This window comes from Engraulis encrasicolus, chromosome 4, assembly GCF_034702125.1.
Source record: "Engraulis encrasicolus isolate BLACKSEA-1 chromosome 4, IST_EnEncr_1.0, whole genome shotgun sequence".
Classification (NCBI taxonomy): Eukaryota; Metazoa; Chordata; class Actinopteri; order Clupeiformes; family Engraulidae; genus Engraulis; species Engraulis encrasicolus.
In genome coordinates this window covers 38,654,019-38,671,518 of record NC_085860.1, presented here as the reverse complement: position 1 = coordinate 38,671,518, position 17,500 = coordinate 38,654,019, and the positions used below count along the sequence as shown (strand labels likewise).

General features: G+C 43.7%; 1 protein-coding gene across 1 annotated transcript in view; it reads left to right on the top strand.

Moving 5' to 3' along the window:
- LOC134448085 (coiled-coil domain-containing protein 33-like) overlaps positions 1 to 17,500 on the top strand; it is a 130,851-nt gene that overhangs the window by 45,367 nt on the left and 67,984 nt on the right. The window contains exon 6 of the mRNA XM_063197843.1: positions 13,401 to 13,534. Within this exon, the coding sequence (XP_063053913.1) occupies positions 13,401 to 13,534 (134 nt within the window). The remainder of the gene's footprint in view (positions 1 to 13,400; positions 13,535 to 17,500) is intronic.

The window sequence follows — 17,500 nt, the reverse complement described above, 5'->3', positions numbered from 1 at the left end:
GTTAACGATAACCCCCCTCCCTGTTCCAACCCATCTAATTATCGCCATCACAGCAGTCCGTGGCCACATGGAAAGGCTGTTTAATCAATGACTGATTGCCAAGCACACAATCGCACTCATGAAGTGCATGTCCAGGCAGGCAGGAAGAATCGATCCCTGATTAGCGGAACACCTGGACCGATGGCAGGGGGTTTAGGTCTGGGTCTGGGTCTGGGTCTTCGTTGGGGGGTTGGAGTTTGGGCAGCTTTTATACCCACTGTGAAGAAGATGAAGAGGTGTGCGCGTGCGTGCATGCGTGCGTGCGTGTGCGTGCACGTGCGTGCACGTGCGTGCGTGCGTGTTCGTTCGTTCTCTTTCTTTCATTCAGGGCTCTAAATTAACTTTTTTCAATTAATGAGTGTGTAGAAAGGGTGAAGATCAGGACAGAGCATCACCCAGAGCATCATAAAAAACCTTTAGAGGACTATACTGCCCTACAAAGACAAAGTGCAGTGAGGAATATGTCTTCAAAGCCTTGGTATTAGGTTAGATATTGTATTTACTGCAAATGTGCCATAGCAATATCTCTAAAACGGTACACATTCGGATAATAGAGCTTTGTCACAAGATAAAGGAGGTGTTATGAAGACCATTTTCAGTTTAAGCTCAATTTTGACAAAATATGTAGTTACTGCACTTTGATTTGGATGGCAGAATGGCCCAAAATTCATCAATGTGTAAATAGTGGGCCACTGACTGAGATAAGATATTGAGAGGTCTGTGGTCTATTGCGTAGAAAATGGCCACCGCTTGAATGGTGTAGTGACTTGCCAGCCAGCCAGCCAGCTAGCTAGCCACCATCAGGCGACCATCAGTGGGGGCGTCACATCAGATCAGAGGGAAGCGAAGATGCACTTCAGACGGCAGCAGAGGGGAGCTGGGGAGGGGCGGGGTGCAGGGGGCTTCTGCCTGCTCGCTCGCCGCCATCAATTTTTCATCAACAGCTGGCTTTGAGGCAGCCGGGGTGGAAGACGGGGGGCAGGGGGGCAGGAGGCAGACGACCCCCAGTGCAAAATTTTGAAGGCTTCTAACAAACATAAGAGCCTCTTTTTTCCAGTTGAGAGACCGAGAGATGGAGAGAAGAGGGGGAGAAGACTGGGGTTGGTTGGGGGGGTGGAGATGGGTCGAAAGAGAAACAAAGAGAGGAAAGGAGGAAAGAAAGCGGGCTTTGGCTGGTGTATGTATATAGACATGGAACAAAGGGTGTGTGTGTGTGTGTGCGTGTGCGTGTGCGTGTGCGTGGGTTGTAACTGATGCCCTCATGTCTTCTCCATGTCAGTTGAAGATGGCAGCTATAGAAGAAGCCTACATGATGAAAGGGCACGTGAAGCACCCTGTACGCACATGAGGAGTAGACTCGCCCCCATTCCCCCTCCCCTCCCCTCCTTCTCCCCTCCCCTCCCCTCCATGCCAACTCCTCAAAAGCCTCCTTCCCTTCCCCAAATACCCCCTCTCACCCTCCCCATGGCCCTTCTTACTCGGAGACAATGGGAAACAAAGACAAACACACATATGGTCTAAATACAGAAGGAATACTGTACTGATAGCTCGATCTTTACAAGAAATGGAAACTGAAAATAAACAATGTGGATAAAATGGTTCATAACAGGGAAATATTTAATACTGTATATCCCTCACTATGAACTTTATATACACATTAATTTCTCAAAGGTTTGGCTGCATGTTTTAAATTTTGGTTTTGGTTAAATGTTTTATATTTGCTGTCTTTTTTTTTACTAAGAAGGCTACAAACAAATAAACAAGAAATTAATAACTTAAGTCATACCCTAGAAAGTATGTGGACGGGGGAATTTAAAAGACGAAATGTAAAAGAAATAAACTCCCCAAAGGACCATGCTGTAACAAGGTTATAGACTTGAGGCAGCATCCTGCCTCATCCTTTTGTATCACTGCAGAAGGGCCTAAGTGCAGATACTACATGAGTCACCCATTCATTTTCCTCCATCTTGAGGTCAGATATAGCCCAGACAGTCACTGTGCGTTTGTGCATTAGGCTTGATACCCCAGATATCATTCTCGTCTGGACCCTAGAAAGATGTCCTTGACTGTGAGACAGGCAATCTTTCTATAGCCAGGCAATCAACATGGTCACTTACTTGTCTGCGTCACCTCACCTGTACAGAGCCTCTTTCAAACTAGAACTAATATAGACATCCAGCTCCTGTGCGTCTGTGCATTAGGCATGATGCCCCAGATATCATTCTCGTCAGTCTCACAGAGAAGGGCATCTTTCTAGGTAGCCAGGCAACCAACATGGTCACTTTCCGTCTGCGTCACCTGTACAGGGCCTATTTCTGGACTGGAGCCAACATCCACAGACCCCAAGCGCAGGGTGCATTTGCCATGATGTTGAAATGTTCTTTTGTCCTACAGTATTTTTGGGGAGGCCGGTGGTTAGGGCATTAGACTTCAGTTCAGAGGGTTGCAGGTTTGAATCCCACCATGACCTCTCCCCAACTTGAGCAATGCACCTGACCCCCCATTTCTCCAGGGACTGAAACTATTAACCCTGTAACCCTGTACCTAGAATACCTAAGTCACTTTGGATGAAACGGTTATCTGTTAAGTGTAATGTAATGTCAGTGTTGAGTAAGTTACTTTTTTAAAGTAATTAGTTACTTTACTTTAGTTACTGCTTTCAATTGCAATTGAATTACTTTACTTATTACTGAATTAAAAAAAGTAACTCATTACTTATTACTTTACTTTACTTTTCGCGATAAAAGGGAATTCAACCAGTGTAGTGGCACACCTCATAATACACCTGCTTCCCCAGGTTGTAGGCCGGCTGTGTAAATGGCCTAATATTTTAATATGTGCAAACTGTACCTCTATGGAATCCCTCATATAGGGCCTAGGCCTATTGTCATTCTCACATCTAAAATGCATTTCATGATTGCCCTGTAGTCCTATTTATAACAGTGTCAATAAATTTGAATCTAGTCTAACATTACGCCCTAGAATAGAATAAAATAGAATAGACTTGTATTGACTTTTCAGCATGAATTGCCTTTGGTCTCACTGAATAAAAACAGAATGAGTAGGGTGAGGTGGCCATACCAAACAGAAATGTTGTAGGTAAGGACACCCTAGGCTTACATATTTCCTCTCCTCGATTTTGCAGCTTAGCTACTCCAAATCCTTTCAGTTTCCTGATTAAAAACGACCTTGGATTGTATGCATCAACATTATTATTAAGGATTCTACGGAATGCAGAATCCGTTCGTGCTGGAAGACGGTGTGATCAGGCACATTTGAATAGCCTGAAGAACGTGGCCTCAACGCAATAGTGTTGCTTGCGCTGTTGTTCTCACGTTATTCCCAATTAGTCTACTTGATTCGCGCTGGCTGCTGCTGCTGACGGAGCTACCCAAATTGTTTTTTGTTGCATTGTATCTAACCAATATGTCATCAGTGAGCACAACAGAGGCCATGGCATTTGCGATGGGTACAGCTGTTTCATTCATGCATTTGCGTAACGGTGGACTCGGAATGACTGTAGATTTAACTGCGCAGCGAATCACTTTCACTTTACCTGGCGTAATGTTAGAAAAAAAATGATGGTGGAACTCCACCTATTGTAGTATATGTTAAGCACATCACAACGTAACGGGCTCAAGAAAGTCCCAGTGAAAGACCTTGCATGCACGAGGAGGAAGGAACATCAGTCTGCTTGCGCGCACTCTCACACACCCACACCCGAGAACTTGAGAAGGGCTGGGGGAAAAAAACAGCCCAGACAGAGAGCTTTGCGCATCTAGAACTAATATCAGCAAACCTGCAGATGATTTAAAGGCTCAAATAACGAGTAACGACCGTTACAGCAGTGCAGTAACTGTAATTACGTTACTGAAATTTGAAGAGTAATGCGTTACGTTCCTAAGTTACTGCCAAAAGTAATTAAATTACGTAACGACGTTACTTAGTAACGCGTTACCCCCAACACTGTGTAATGTACTGTGCTGATGCCCCATTACATTATCATAATCATTCTCCTCGGCCACAAAATCGAGGGCATATTTCTAGATATCAGAGTGAGGAGTCAGCGCACTTAGAATCCTTTTTGTTGTGTTTTATTTTTTCATGGCAGGATAACGTTTCGACTTCACAGTCTTCATCAGATTCTCTACAAACGCAGTCTGAGTGGTGATTAGAACATGCCCGGCACCCAAGGTAGTGGCCAGTTTGCTAACCCTTTACACTCTGATAGGTCCTGTGTTGTGGAACAAAAGCCATGTTTAGAAACAGTATCACAAACATACATAAGATATACATATAGGCTGGAAAGCACTCGTCAGGGGCATTGAACAAGGCAAACGATTCAACCTGAAGCATTCGGCCAGGAATCTCGACCAACCGAAGCTCGTGTTTATAAAAATGTGAACATTCCATTGGTTGACGCCCTGCTGCTGCCGAGCACATTACATACATTTAGATGAAGTTCAACTTCTGCCGCCCTCGGCTTTTGACGCTTTCGACGCCCTCGCCTCTAGAAGCGCTCCCGACGCGTTTGCTTCGTTCGCCGCCTGCTATCCCATACAAAGTCAATTGCTTCCGCATCTTTCCACGCGTTCAACGCCCGCGGTGTGTCCGCACGGTTACTGTACTTTGATCCTACTAGTAAATATTAGTTCATTAATTAGTAAATATTCATGAAAAGATCAAATTTGACACTAGACGGCACAGTTTCACTGAACAGCATAGTTGCAATACCTACTCTGGTCACATCTTACACAGTGCACCTTCAAGTTGACCGCCAGTGCATGGCCACTCCTGCGTTTCTCCATTATCCTTAATGCCCCTGATACCACTCTCCATGGTCACACAGTCGAGGGCATCTTGGTCGTGTGATTTCCCACAGTACCACAGAGAGCCACTTTATCCATCCTGTAAAAGCTATTAGACTCAGCATGTGGGCAGCGTGCGTGTAGCAGAATGGGATTGGAGCCAAATCAAATCAGGTTTTTTGCTATCGGCGAGCGACCCCAGAGCTGCATTAGATTAAAGCAGGAGGCTGATACAAGCGAGGTGTGTCCTCCCAGACTACTGATGCTTGTGCTTGGAGCATTTCGGTTTGGTTTGGTTTGGTTTGCCATATGGTGACCATATGGAAATTCATGGAGTAAGTACAGTATAACACTACTACATGCTTTTGCCTAGACTGTTACACCTGTTAGTCCATTGTACCTAATGAGGTAGATAGAAGATTCTGAACAAGATACCTGTGTTGGATTGAAACTGTTTCTTTTTTTCAACTTTTACCTTTACTTTTGACAATTCTGATGAAGATACAGTAGGTCCTGTAAGGCACAGTAAGGCACAGTACACATTAACTACCGTTAAGGCACCGTATGCACACACCTGACCAAGACCTTATTGGTTGAAGCTTTGTGTTTACTAAAACTGGGAGTAGAAAATGTGTTCTGAGAATTGCCTACTTTGTTTATGACAGAGTTTGTTTATGAGAGAGTAAACCAGTTATTCAAAGTATGCAAGCTATCAGGCCCGCCGACAGGGGGGGACAAAAGGGCTTTTTGTCCCGGGCCCTGGACTAGGGGGGCCCATAACTGGGCCCCCATGACGTTGGGATTCATTATTATATGGTCACTTCAAAATGTGTTGATTTAGGGAAGAAAGGTGCTTTATTTGCATTCAAACAATGACTTAAAGATATTTGCCTTCATTGCCCTTGAACAAAACGGCCAATAACCCCCTATCACCCCTATTCCAAAATGGTTTGGTCTTTCTAGAAAAAAAGACGACATCATTCGATAAGTGGTCAGTGCGCAAGCCAATTAGTCAACATGCACAAGTCAGGAGCGCTGAAAAGGAAAGACAGGCGAAAAAGAGATGAAGAAGCCAAAAGCCTGAGGGGTTCTCTACATAAATATTTCAGAAAAGACTCGGGTGATGCAGCAGGTACCAGTAAAAGCAGCTGTGCTTTTTCCAGCCCCGTCGTCAAGTAGCCTAACACTGACACAGGAGGCCGTGAGCAAGACACACGGAGATCAATATCAGACAGAGAGGGGGCATTGAATAATTTGATTACCACAACGACTTAATTACACTGTGTTTCTTACGCCTATATCTAATTGAATCTATGAATATGCGCATTAGCCTACTCCGCAAATATGTTTCCAAATCAAAATCAGGCAGGGACGCGCACACGGATGAACACAATAGAAAACGGACATTGCATTATTTCCTAACCAGAACAGCTTAATAACATTGTGCTTCAAATCTGACTGTCAGTTAAGAATAAAATGCATATGAGCCCACACAATCATACCAGAGATTCTAGGAGTAGCCTATTATAATCTCTGGTTGTGTGGGATAATGCCTCGGGCGCATGTTTGCCAGGAGAAGGACAACCAACTTTTTAAACAGCGCTATGCAACGCTATTGCTAAATCTCCGCTTAGCACAGATGGTTAACTTTGTGAGGAGAAATACAGTGTAGATTCGTTCTGCATAGTTTTCTGTAAATTGACATATTCCTACTCCTGCTGTGGGGAGGCTTTGATGAGGGAGGGAGCACACTGTGTGTTCCTGTTCACTTGCTAACTGTCATCACACGTCACTTGAGGTCAGTTAGCAAACGGTGACTCCTTCTCAGTCATAGTTTTGATGTGCAAGCCTTCAAATTGGCAAATTACACTTAGGCTACACTTGTGTTATTAATAGGAATGAGAATCCTATCTAGCCTATTTTGTTTCTTTAAAAAAATGAAGGCTGGACTGCATGGATAGAACAATGTTATGTTATTTATTTTTATTTTTTTTTTGGGGGGGGGGGGGGTTGTGGGTGGAAGGGGGGCCCAATCAGAGATTTTTGTCCCGGGCCCAGCCAAAGCTGTCAGCGGCCCTGCAAGCTATCAGTAGAATGTAGGCTGCAACCTTAGCCTTAAAGCAATAGCTGAGTGCAGGGAATCTGACAGAGGGGGACAAAGGAGGGGGGGGGGCTCTGAATAGGGTCCTTATTATATTGGATGTATTGGGTGGAGGGGCCTTTCAGATGATATTGTTCCAGGTCTGGCAAAAGCGGTCAGAAAGACAAAAAGAGTGATGTTACTGTAATCTTTAATCTCTAAACATACTGTAACCTTTTTAATATTTATTTTTCTTCAAAATGCTACTATTACCATGTCTAGAACGCTATAAAGGACTTTTTTAGGAAAAGCACAAAAGCACAACAATACCTCTTAATGTATGTCCTCTACAAGTCTTCTGTTGTCCAGTCTTGCACTTTAAATGTCTGTATGAGCACTGTCTATGTCCATACTGTCTTAAGTCCATGTATAAGTACTGTCTATGTCTATACTGTCTATGTCCTTACCTAGATTAGTCTATGTCTGTATGGGAAAGCAAGAAATGTAATTTCAAATTCTTTGTATGACCAGTGCATGTAAAGAAATTGACAATAAAACCTACTTGACTTGACTTGTAATGGGTGGAAGTTTAAGCAAGGTTTGCAGACATTATACTGTCTTTCTCTGCCTTGATATGGAATTCTAAGCACGTTTGCAGACATTGTACCGGTATTTCCCTCCTCTGCTTTGATGTAGAAATTGGAGTACACTGGCAGGCACTTGTATTGTCTTTCTCTTCCTTGACATACAGTAGAAGTTTAAGCAGGTTTGCAGACATTGTATTGTCTGTACTATTTCTCTGCCGGAGTACAGGCTGCCAGAGAAAAGCACTGCCTGCATGGCAGGCACATTAGCCTCCATTCCTTTCATCTGATCTGATGCCGGCGTACAGTACAGTAGGTCAGCGCCAAGGCGGACAGCTGATCGATAGCCATAAGTAATTCATGATAAGCTTGCCGTTTCACGTCGGGCTCCCATCTCTGGGGCTTTGCTGGCTGGCAGGCCTCTGATGCAGGAAGCATGGCTTTGCTTTGTGCCCAATGTCAGTCAAAGCTGAGGCGTAATGTTGATTTATATTGTATTAAGTTGAGTTTGAATGAAAAGTTGTGCCCCCCCCACCCCCCATACAAAAAAAATGTTTGTTATAACAATTAGTCAGCAGCTGGAAGTCTCGTGATGTTTTCCCCGTTTTTGAGGGAAAACTCAGCACTAATGATTGACTGAACAGTTGTGCAGTATGTTGACAAATCATGTGAGTATGTAGAATGCTACACTTCAGTGGTCACAAATCAGTGTTTTGCTTTTGTCTTACTTAAGTCAGCAGGATGTCCGATCACGGCAAGAAGTGGCGCACATTACTGTCCATTACTGACTCACCCAAGCTTTAAATTCACATTAGACAAATGACTCTGGCCCATAATATCCCAATGTCTATACACTGTCCTCTCGTCTCAAAACCCACATAATGACCTATCAAAAAGTTTTTTGGAACACAATTAAGAAGTTTTCTTGCATTTTGGAGTGTGTGTGTTTGTGTGTGTGTGTGTGTGTGTGTGTGTGTGTGTGTGTGTGTGTGTGTGTGTGTGTGTGTGTGTGTGTGTGTGTGTGTGTGTGTGCCTGTCTGCGTGTGTGCGTGCGTGCTCGCGTGCGTGCGTGCGTGTGTGTCTGTGATGCCAGTCTGTCTGTTTCTTGAACTTTCTTATCTCTAAAGTTCATAAATCGGCCACCTAAAAGCATTTTGAAATGTAGCAGCTATTGTTACATGGAGCTTTGGCTTCCCATTGCTCATGGGTCTTTGAAGTAAATTAAACAGATGAAGAGGAGCATGGCCGCTGTCTGTCTTTGTATGTCTGTCTCTCTCCATCTCTCTTCCTCTGACTCTCCATCCTCTGTCTTTCTCTGTTTTTACTTTACTCTGTTCTCTCTCTCTCTCTCTCTCTCTCTCTCTCTCTCTCTCTCTCTCTCTCTCTCTCTCTCTCTCTCTCTCTCTGTGTTTCTCTTGTTATCTATTTATTTCTGTCATTCTTCCTCTCTCCATGTCCTACTCTCACTCTGTCACTGTTTCTCTCAACATTTTTTCTTTCTTTCATTATCTCTCTCTCTCTTTCTCTGTCTGTCTCTGTGCCCCCTTCTCCACCTCTTCCTCGGTCATGGAGGAGGTCTGCCTCTTGTAGTGGCTGCAGATTTAATGAGAGATTTCCTGTCAGCCCGGGCCTCCTGGGGGTGCCGTGCCTGTGGTGACGCTAATGCGCCCTGACTAGCGGGGCCTTGTTAAGAGCGCCATGGAAACCAGATGGGCTACTGTGGAGCTGGAATCTAAAGAACACTCGAGCCAGAGCTGAGAGTTCTAGAACCCTTTTTGAAAGCTAACATGGCTGAGAGTTGACAGGGCCAGTGGAGGTAGGATCTGAAGAACACTAGAAAAGAACCTTTTTACAAATTTAACAGCTCAACACTGTTTGGTTGGATTCAAATCCACACATTTAGCTCCAAAGTGTGCATGCAGCCAGGATTTCCGGGAAGGGAAATTAAAGTTTAATTCCAACATGCCCAGCCCTCCCCCTTTTCTGGCTCTGGTCTAATCGTCTGTCTCGCTTTTGCTTGCTTTCACCTCTCTACATACAGTAATCGAAGATCCATGACAGTGTATTCGACTTCCTTGCCATTTTATCTGATTTTAAAAAATATTTTATTTATGTGGGCCATTCAACTAACAATTCGCTAATGACCGAAGGGAAATCATAGGCAAATCAAATTGTTAAATCTTGCCTAAAACAATGCAAAGTAGCAAATTGACCTGAAAGTATTTCTTGCCCTACCAGGTCAGTGTACAATAAAAGTTTGATATATTTAGGAGCATTGCCTCAGCCGACCTTTAGAGGAAGTTTTCTGAAGTCTTGGTTTAATAGCCGGAGGTTAGTGGCCCTCTGCCTCTACCTTCAGACAACTGGAGCATAAAAGCAGCTCTTTATAGATTTGCTGTAGAGAGGGAAGAGGAAACCTGAGTTGGATGACTGCCGAGAGAAAGAGAAAGTCAGCAAATCAGAGCCTGATATTGAGGTCAGTGGTACAGCTGCTACAAGTTTTTTTTTTTATATCCTGCCCGGATGTTGAATGTTGTTTGGATGAACTGGCAGCCCTAAAAAAAGCTTTGTGCAACCTGTGGGAAAGAAAGGGGACAGTGAATAAATACATAGGCCTACATACGCACAATATATAGATTGTACATTATGAATATAATGAAAACTGTCAGCATAAAGGACTGCCAAATGTCATTTATCGTAGCAAACTCAGTAAAAGTCAGCAAACTCAGGCCTCACTCTACCATTCCTGAGATCATGAGTCCACTGATACTGTTTGTAGGCCGACTGTGCTGGTGCTGGTGCCTGCACCAGTTACATTCGGCACTAAAGTGCTTACCTGCGAACCACCCACTTTCATACCGGGCTCTGAATTTTCCCGCATGTTACTGTGTTACCAGACTGAACCTGCTATCGTTGCGGTTCGCGGAGAAGTAGGCTATTTTTCAGTTCGCATTGCGAACCAACTTTCCGTGAACTTCGCTAAGATCTGTGGCGTGAACACGCCGGCCGGATCGCAATTAGGTGTGGGAATAGGATCCGGCAGGGTTCTCTGTCGACCTGAATGAGCCATGAAATCCACTCAGTCAGACTTAGGAGCTGGAAGCATAGGCCTGGATATAGCAGGAGATGATTGAAGTATTTCAGTTTAAACACTAGTCAGTTTTGTTTCTCTGCTTGTCGTATGCATGTTTCTTTTGAGATATAAATCAAAGCCATCGTCGAGTGCCTCTTGTGTGGAGTGATGTTGTTGTTATGTGTGACAAGTGCAGATCTAGATGTGATGTTTTAGATCACCAAGAAACAATTTCTTGTTTCACTCTTGTGCTGTCACAAATACAGTACACTTGAAGTGCAGAGTTCATCTGGAGGGTTGGTATTAGATGTCCCATAACTGTTTGATATGGGATGCGGTGTCTGTGATCTGGAAAAAAGAATTATGTGAATGCAAGTGCTGTGTGTGCGTGTGTATGCGTGTGCTTCGTGGAGGTATTCCTTCATAGTCAAACTGGTTCAAAGGGAACAAACAACAGAGAGTTGTCTGATGTTCAAATGCACAAGTGCTCTTACAACCTTGTTCTGCATCCTTTTCTCTTCCCCTCCTCTCTCTCTCTCTCTCTCTCTCTCTCTCTCTCTCTCTCTCTCTCTCTCTCGCTCTCTCTCTCTCTCTCTCTCTCTCTCTCTCTCTCTCTCTCTCTCTCTCTACCTCTGTCTCTTTCTACCTCTCTCACACTCTCCCTCACCCCCCCCCCCCAATTCCCTTTCAAGTGCAGGGGATGCTGTTCTCTGTCCACATGAATCTCCCTGCATCACTCATCTAAATCCCAGCTGCTTTGTCTTTGAGGCTACCAGTTCCCTAATCCCGGCCTGGAAGCTGGCTCATATGACGCTAGCGAGGAAGGGAAGAGTAAGGGGGGTAGTGTGGATTTGTTTGAACTGCAATGCAGGAGTGAGGGTGGGAGATGTAATGGTTTGGTTTACAGAGTACACAGGAATGGAGGATGGCGGGAATGAGGGGTAGGAATATGGTGTTGAGGGGTGTATCACATTTTAACACCGTGGTGGGGAGTGGGCTAGTGAAGGTGCCATGGTTAAGGGGGTGTAAGTTGAATTGGAGCGAACAGAAATGTTGGAGATGGGGTGGTTACAGTGTCATGGGTGGGGTATGATTGGAATAGAAATACAGTAGGTGGCTAGGGGATAGTTGCTGTGTCATGGTTGCTGGCTCTCTCTCTCTCTCTCTCTCTCTCTCTCTCTCTCTCTCTCTCTCTCTCTCTCTCTCTCTCTCTCTCTCTCTCTCACGACCCCCCCCCTTCTCTTCCTGAAATGTAACGTGGTGGGGTGGTTATGGTCACGGTTGGTGGTCACGGTTACGGACTCTTGGGTATGCTTTGTAAGATTAAGGCCATGCTACGCACAACTCACGAGGTTTACCATGCCAGGTGTTGGGGAACAGGGAGCAGGGGCGAGATGGAATGCATCCTGTTCTTGTGGAGGATTAAGTCCTCACTGGCCCCTGCTTTACATTCACTGTTGCGGTGCATAGCTTTGTGAAGTCAAAATGACGTTCATATTGCCCAGCCGAGCTAGACTCACATTGAATCAAGTTGAAGTTCTAGGAGGGTCTGGGAACTCATCATGGACAGATGAGACCTGCAGTGAAATTTGCCTGCTCCTGAGTTGAGTGTAATGCGGCTAGGCTGATGACCATTAGTCCGCACAGCACACTATAGGGTTGATGACTGTTGGATTATAGCCATTTTGTTCCAAACGTTGTAAACCCATTTCAAAATCATTTTCCAAACTTACTATGTGTTGGCTAGAATCCAGCGTGTTCTTTTTAAAGAGTCAGAGAGCATGGTGTCCAATTCTTGATTTTAGCGGGTTTATTTATCCAAAGCATCTGGCACGAAGTTACAAATAATTAAAGCATTTTTGCATTCTGTTCTCCTGTGACCTCTTCCTAACAGCAACAATCAAGATCATTCTGTCTTTCCCTAGAGTATCTGCCTTTTTTGTAGTAGCGAGTAACCATCCCCCGTCTGTCTCCAAGCTGTGGGGGCTTCCATTGTCTCCAGGTAGATCTAGCCCCTTTTGCCAGACCTCCTGAGGTGTTTATTGATCACACAGAGAAAATGGGTTGGGTGTGGCAAGTTAAAACCTTTCGCAAAATATACAGCATATGATCATGACCCTTATTAAACATTCTCAATGTCAATTTACAAAAATGTATGCCAATATATTTTCATGACTCATGAGTTTGTGTGTGTGAATGTGTGCATACGTGCGTGTGTGGATGCACATGTGTGCACACATGCTGTATATACTGTATAATTTTGTTTTGAGTATTTTTCTGTGTGTACATTTCTCTGTGTGTGTGAGTATCTATATAGTATTGTACAGTATCTGTCTGTGTGCTGTATGTAGGTGTCTGAGAGCCAGGGCTTGACACTGGCACCTGCCAACTGGCCAAATGCTGGTAAAACTTGGCTGTGGCTGGTAACAATTTCAGTGTCACTAGCCAATTTGGCAGGTAGCTTATTCTATGGTATGACATATCAGAATAGTGTATATTATGCACTTTGCCCCTTGTGCATCAATTGTTTGTATTTAAGTTAAAGAAAAAGATCAGTTACAGTTTCTATTTGTGTGTTTTATTGCCATGTTGAAACCCATGCACATCTTCTTGCTTTAAGCACCTCATCTTAGATGGTTAGATGTACAGCATCATGATAAAAAAAATTTGTCCAGTAGAATAGCTGGATGGCTAGTGACTCGGCAAAACCACTAGCCACTGTGGCTGGCAAGCGAAAAAGTTAATGTCAAGCCCTGCTGAGAGCGTATGCGCTTCCTCGTGACTCGTGCTTACTGCTTACTGCATCTCGTCTGCAGGGCGGTTGGCTCAGACGAGGCCCGTGGGCGTGGGAGCAGAGGGGTGACCCGCGCCACCCTGCAGCCCACTCACAGCCCCTCCTGGGAGGACACGCTGGCAGTCGAGCTCCAGGATGAGCAGGCCCGAGAAGAGGGTGAGCCGCGTCGGGGGGTCATAGTAGTAAACAGAGCTATGTGTGTGTGTACATGTGTGTGTGTCTGTGTTTGTTTGCCCGTGTGTTTGTGTGTGCGCGCGTGTGGTAGGCAGGTCCATGGGAATGATGAGCCATAGATTGGGCCATAAACTTGGGAAAAGCCGTGTGCGTGTGCGCCTGTGTGTTTGTGTGTGCCTGTGTGTGTGCCCGCTTGTGTGTTGTGTGGAGGATGGGTGGAGATACTAGGCTAATAGGGCCACTTATGAAGTCCACTGGTTCAAAGAGATCGAAATGAAGAAAGGCAGTTAGCTATTAACCTTTAACAGTGTTGCCCATCATTAAATCTCTACCACTCACAGCAACACACACAGCCATAACATAACACTATTTGTGGTCTGAAATAGACAGAGTTTGTAAAGTGGGCAAAAATTGGCCTTTTCAGTGCTGATCATTTCCTGGCCATCACCCCAGTTGTGCTATACTGTGGCTGGTCAGGTTTCCACCATCACTGTATATTTCCCTGAATCAGGGGGAAAAAATAACACATTCTCCGAGACCTGTGAGACACTGGAGTAAATGGTTTCATAATGGCTTGGTGTATACGGATATAGAAAACCATTTACTTTTAATATAGTCTTTTTTTGTCCTTTAATGTGGTGCCTTCTTGGCCGAGCCTCACTTGTAAAATAGATATCGACCTAGATCTGGTTCCCATTCTGTGGCAGAGCAAAACCTACAGCATAAAAAAATAAATGTATAAATAAAATACAATTAAATAAATAATTTCTTTAACGCTATACCACTGCTGACCAGACAAGACTGATGGTGCGGTTGTGGAGGTTCACTAATTTCACCACATGTACATGTACAGAGCCAGGTTAGGGTGTGTGTGTGTGCACCAATGACGTATATACAGTGGTGTGCACGTACGTGTGTGTGTATTGTTACATGCATACATGTGTATAAGTGTTGTTATACTGTACATGGGTGGTTGACATGACGCCCTGTTTTTACACAACATTAGTTAAAAACCTACAGAATTGATATTTTTCCTCTTGAAAACAAATGTAAATGAAAGAAGATGTGGTACATCATGTTTCATATTAGTCTTAGATGAGAAGAAACATTTTTGTTCAGATTTATGGAAAGGTTTAGGGGTCAAACATACCAAAGCCGAACGGAACGGTCGCGGGACGAACACGGTCTTTCTGCTTAATTTCAGCCGGTGTGTTTTTCACTGCCTTTCACACTGATAGCGTTGGCGTGTGCGGCCAGTCCTGTTCAAAAACCCCCCACAGCCAAAGCTAGCATGCTACTTTGCCATTCATTTGAATGAGACATCGCCGGCGTGAAAAATACGCTCGAGTTCTATTTTCCAAATGCAGCACGGCGCGGAGCCGGCTCCCATGCCTCTGACACCCGACTACTGCCGGTTGGTGTGTAAGGATAGATATGTTTCAATGTATTTTCACGGACGCCGGTAAAAAACACAGCCGTTCCACGACGCTTTACCGCTATGGTGTGTGTAAGACCCCTTACATGTCAAATGTCCTGTGGTGTGACTGTAGCATTAATACAACCAATAACATTTTGAATCATTTATAAAGCATTTGGCATGATTGCATAAATATTAACCTTATATTAAAAAATGTGAATGTGAAAAAAACTCAATACAGTAATATTAACTACAAGTTCAATTTCGTAAAACACAAATTGCGTCCTGCGGGGTGACATGTAAGTCAGGTTTGTGGACGGGCAGCTGCAAGGCCTACAAGGGTCTTAAAGACAGGCTCCTAACCAGTTATACCTCAGTTATTGGAGAGTGGTGTGGAAGTTTAGAGTAGAGTTGTAGAGTAGAGTAACTTTATTAAAGGTGACTATTTAAGTTTAAGGTGACTATTAGCCTCTTAATACACTGTGTGCAGAATTATTAGGCAAACATGTTTTTTGACCATATTGTCCATTTTATGCGCATTTTCTGCCACCAACCTTTATGAACATGAAAACCTATTGGATTTAAGCATTCCAGATCATGCATATGTGTATAATAAGATGGGGGTGTGATCAAAGGAGCCCAACACCCAATATCCGGTGTGCATAATTATTAGGCAACTTTGCTTTCTCCTGGGAAAATGGGCCACAAAATAGATCTAACAAACTCTGAAAAGTCTATAAACAATTTTGAAGTCTTCCAGAGGGATGTGGCTCTCTTGAAATTGGCAAGACGTTGGTAACGTTAGCACAGAAGTATCAAATGCACCGTTGCAAAGTCATCAGTCTCACATGAAATGCCATTGCCAAAAATTTGAAGAATTTAAGGTGAAACTACAAGAAAATTATTACCCTGCAGTGCTATCATATTCCAGAATGCAAACTTCCATCAGGTGTCCAGAAGAACAGGTTGTTGAGCACTCAGAGACATAGCAAAGGTAAGAAGGGATGACACCAGATAACCATTTAACAAGTTAATTGAGTCAAGATTGAGTCAAGAAATACCCTAGGACAGAGTTTTTAAAGGTATTATGGACTGGTGAAAGTGACTATTGACAGACAGGGTGGATGAGCCCATAGCTGGATCTGTGAGGGAAAAGTTTGCAACTTTCAAGAAGACAGTGGTATTTATGCAGTATTCTGCTGGCATTTGAGTAGAACTCAGGAACTCATCTGAGTGTGCACATTACCGATCTAGCCATGGGCTCATCGATCTGGTCCATTAACAGTCACTTTCACAAGTTCATAAAACCATTGACAAAATTGTCTAAAGACCTTTCTTGACTCAGTCTTGACTGCATTTCTTGTTGAGTGGTCTTCAGGTTTCAACCTGTTTTACCTTGGTCATGTTTCTGAGTGCTGAATACAATGTTCTTGTGGACACACGATGTAGGTTTCAGTTCTGGGATATAACACCACTGCAGGGTAATCATTTTGTGATAGTTTGACCTTCAATTCTTCTCAATCCGGCAGTTACTTTGTGAGCACAATGCATGTGACACTGATGACTTCGTAACGGTGCATTAGACGGATATGACCAATATCTGGGCAATTTCAAGACAGCCACATCCCTTTGGAAGACTTCAAAATTGTTTATAGACTTTTCAGAGTTTGTTAGATCTCCTTTGTGGCCTATTTTCCCAGAGGAAAACAAAGTTGCCTAATAATTATGCACACTAATTTTGCCCTGATATAGGGTATTGGGCCCCTCCGATCACACTGTCTCTTATTATACCAATATGCATGACCTGGAATGCTTAAATCCAATAGGTGTTCATGTTCATAGAGGTTGGTGGTAGAAAATATGCATATAATGGACAATATGGTCAAAAAACATGTTTGCCTAATAATTCTGCACACAGTGTATGTCTGCATATTGCAATGTTTCTGTCACACAATGCTTAGGTTCATTTATGGTGTCCCATGGTGTGACTGCTCTTATGGAAGGGAAAAAAAAGGTTTTTATGAGTGAAAACACATATTAAGGTTAAACACAATACCATTATCTAGTTAGCATGAGCTTGGAGGTCAGTCACGAATACAAAAGGATGAAAATGGCCACAATGTAGTGAATTTCCTGTGGTGTGACTTCATGTCCTGTGGTCTGACATGCTTAGGCATTGTGTTACTCAATCCTTACTTATTTTTCATGCATCATGCAAGGATATAAGGATACCAGGAGATTTATTTGTCACATTCACACAATTATTACAAGTAATGCAGTGAAACCATGCAGTGAAATCACAGTTGTCTGCCTGTGCGATGCATAGGCGTGTGTGTGGGTGGGGGTGAGGGTGGGTAGTAGTGTGTGTGTGGGGTGGGGGTTAATGGAACAATAGCAGAAAGAGCATTGGGGATATGTTTGTGCAGAATATTATTCATTTTATTGTATCTTACAGAAATGTCACACCAATGATGTCACACCGCAGGACACATTTTCCCAAAAATGGCCAAAATTAGGCGAAATTCCACTGA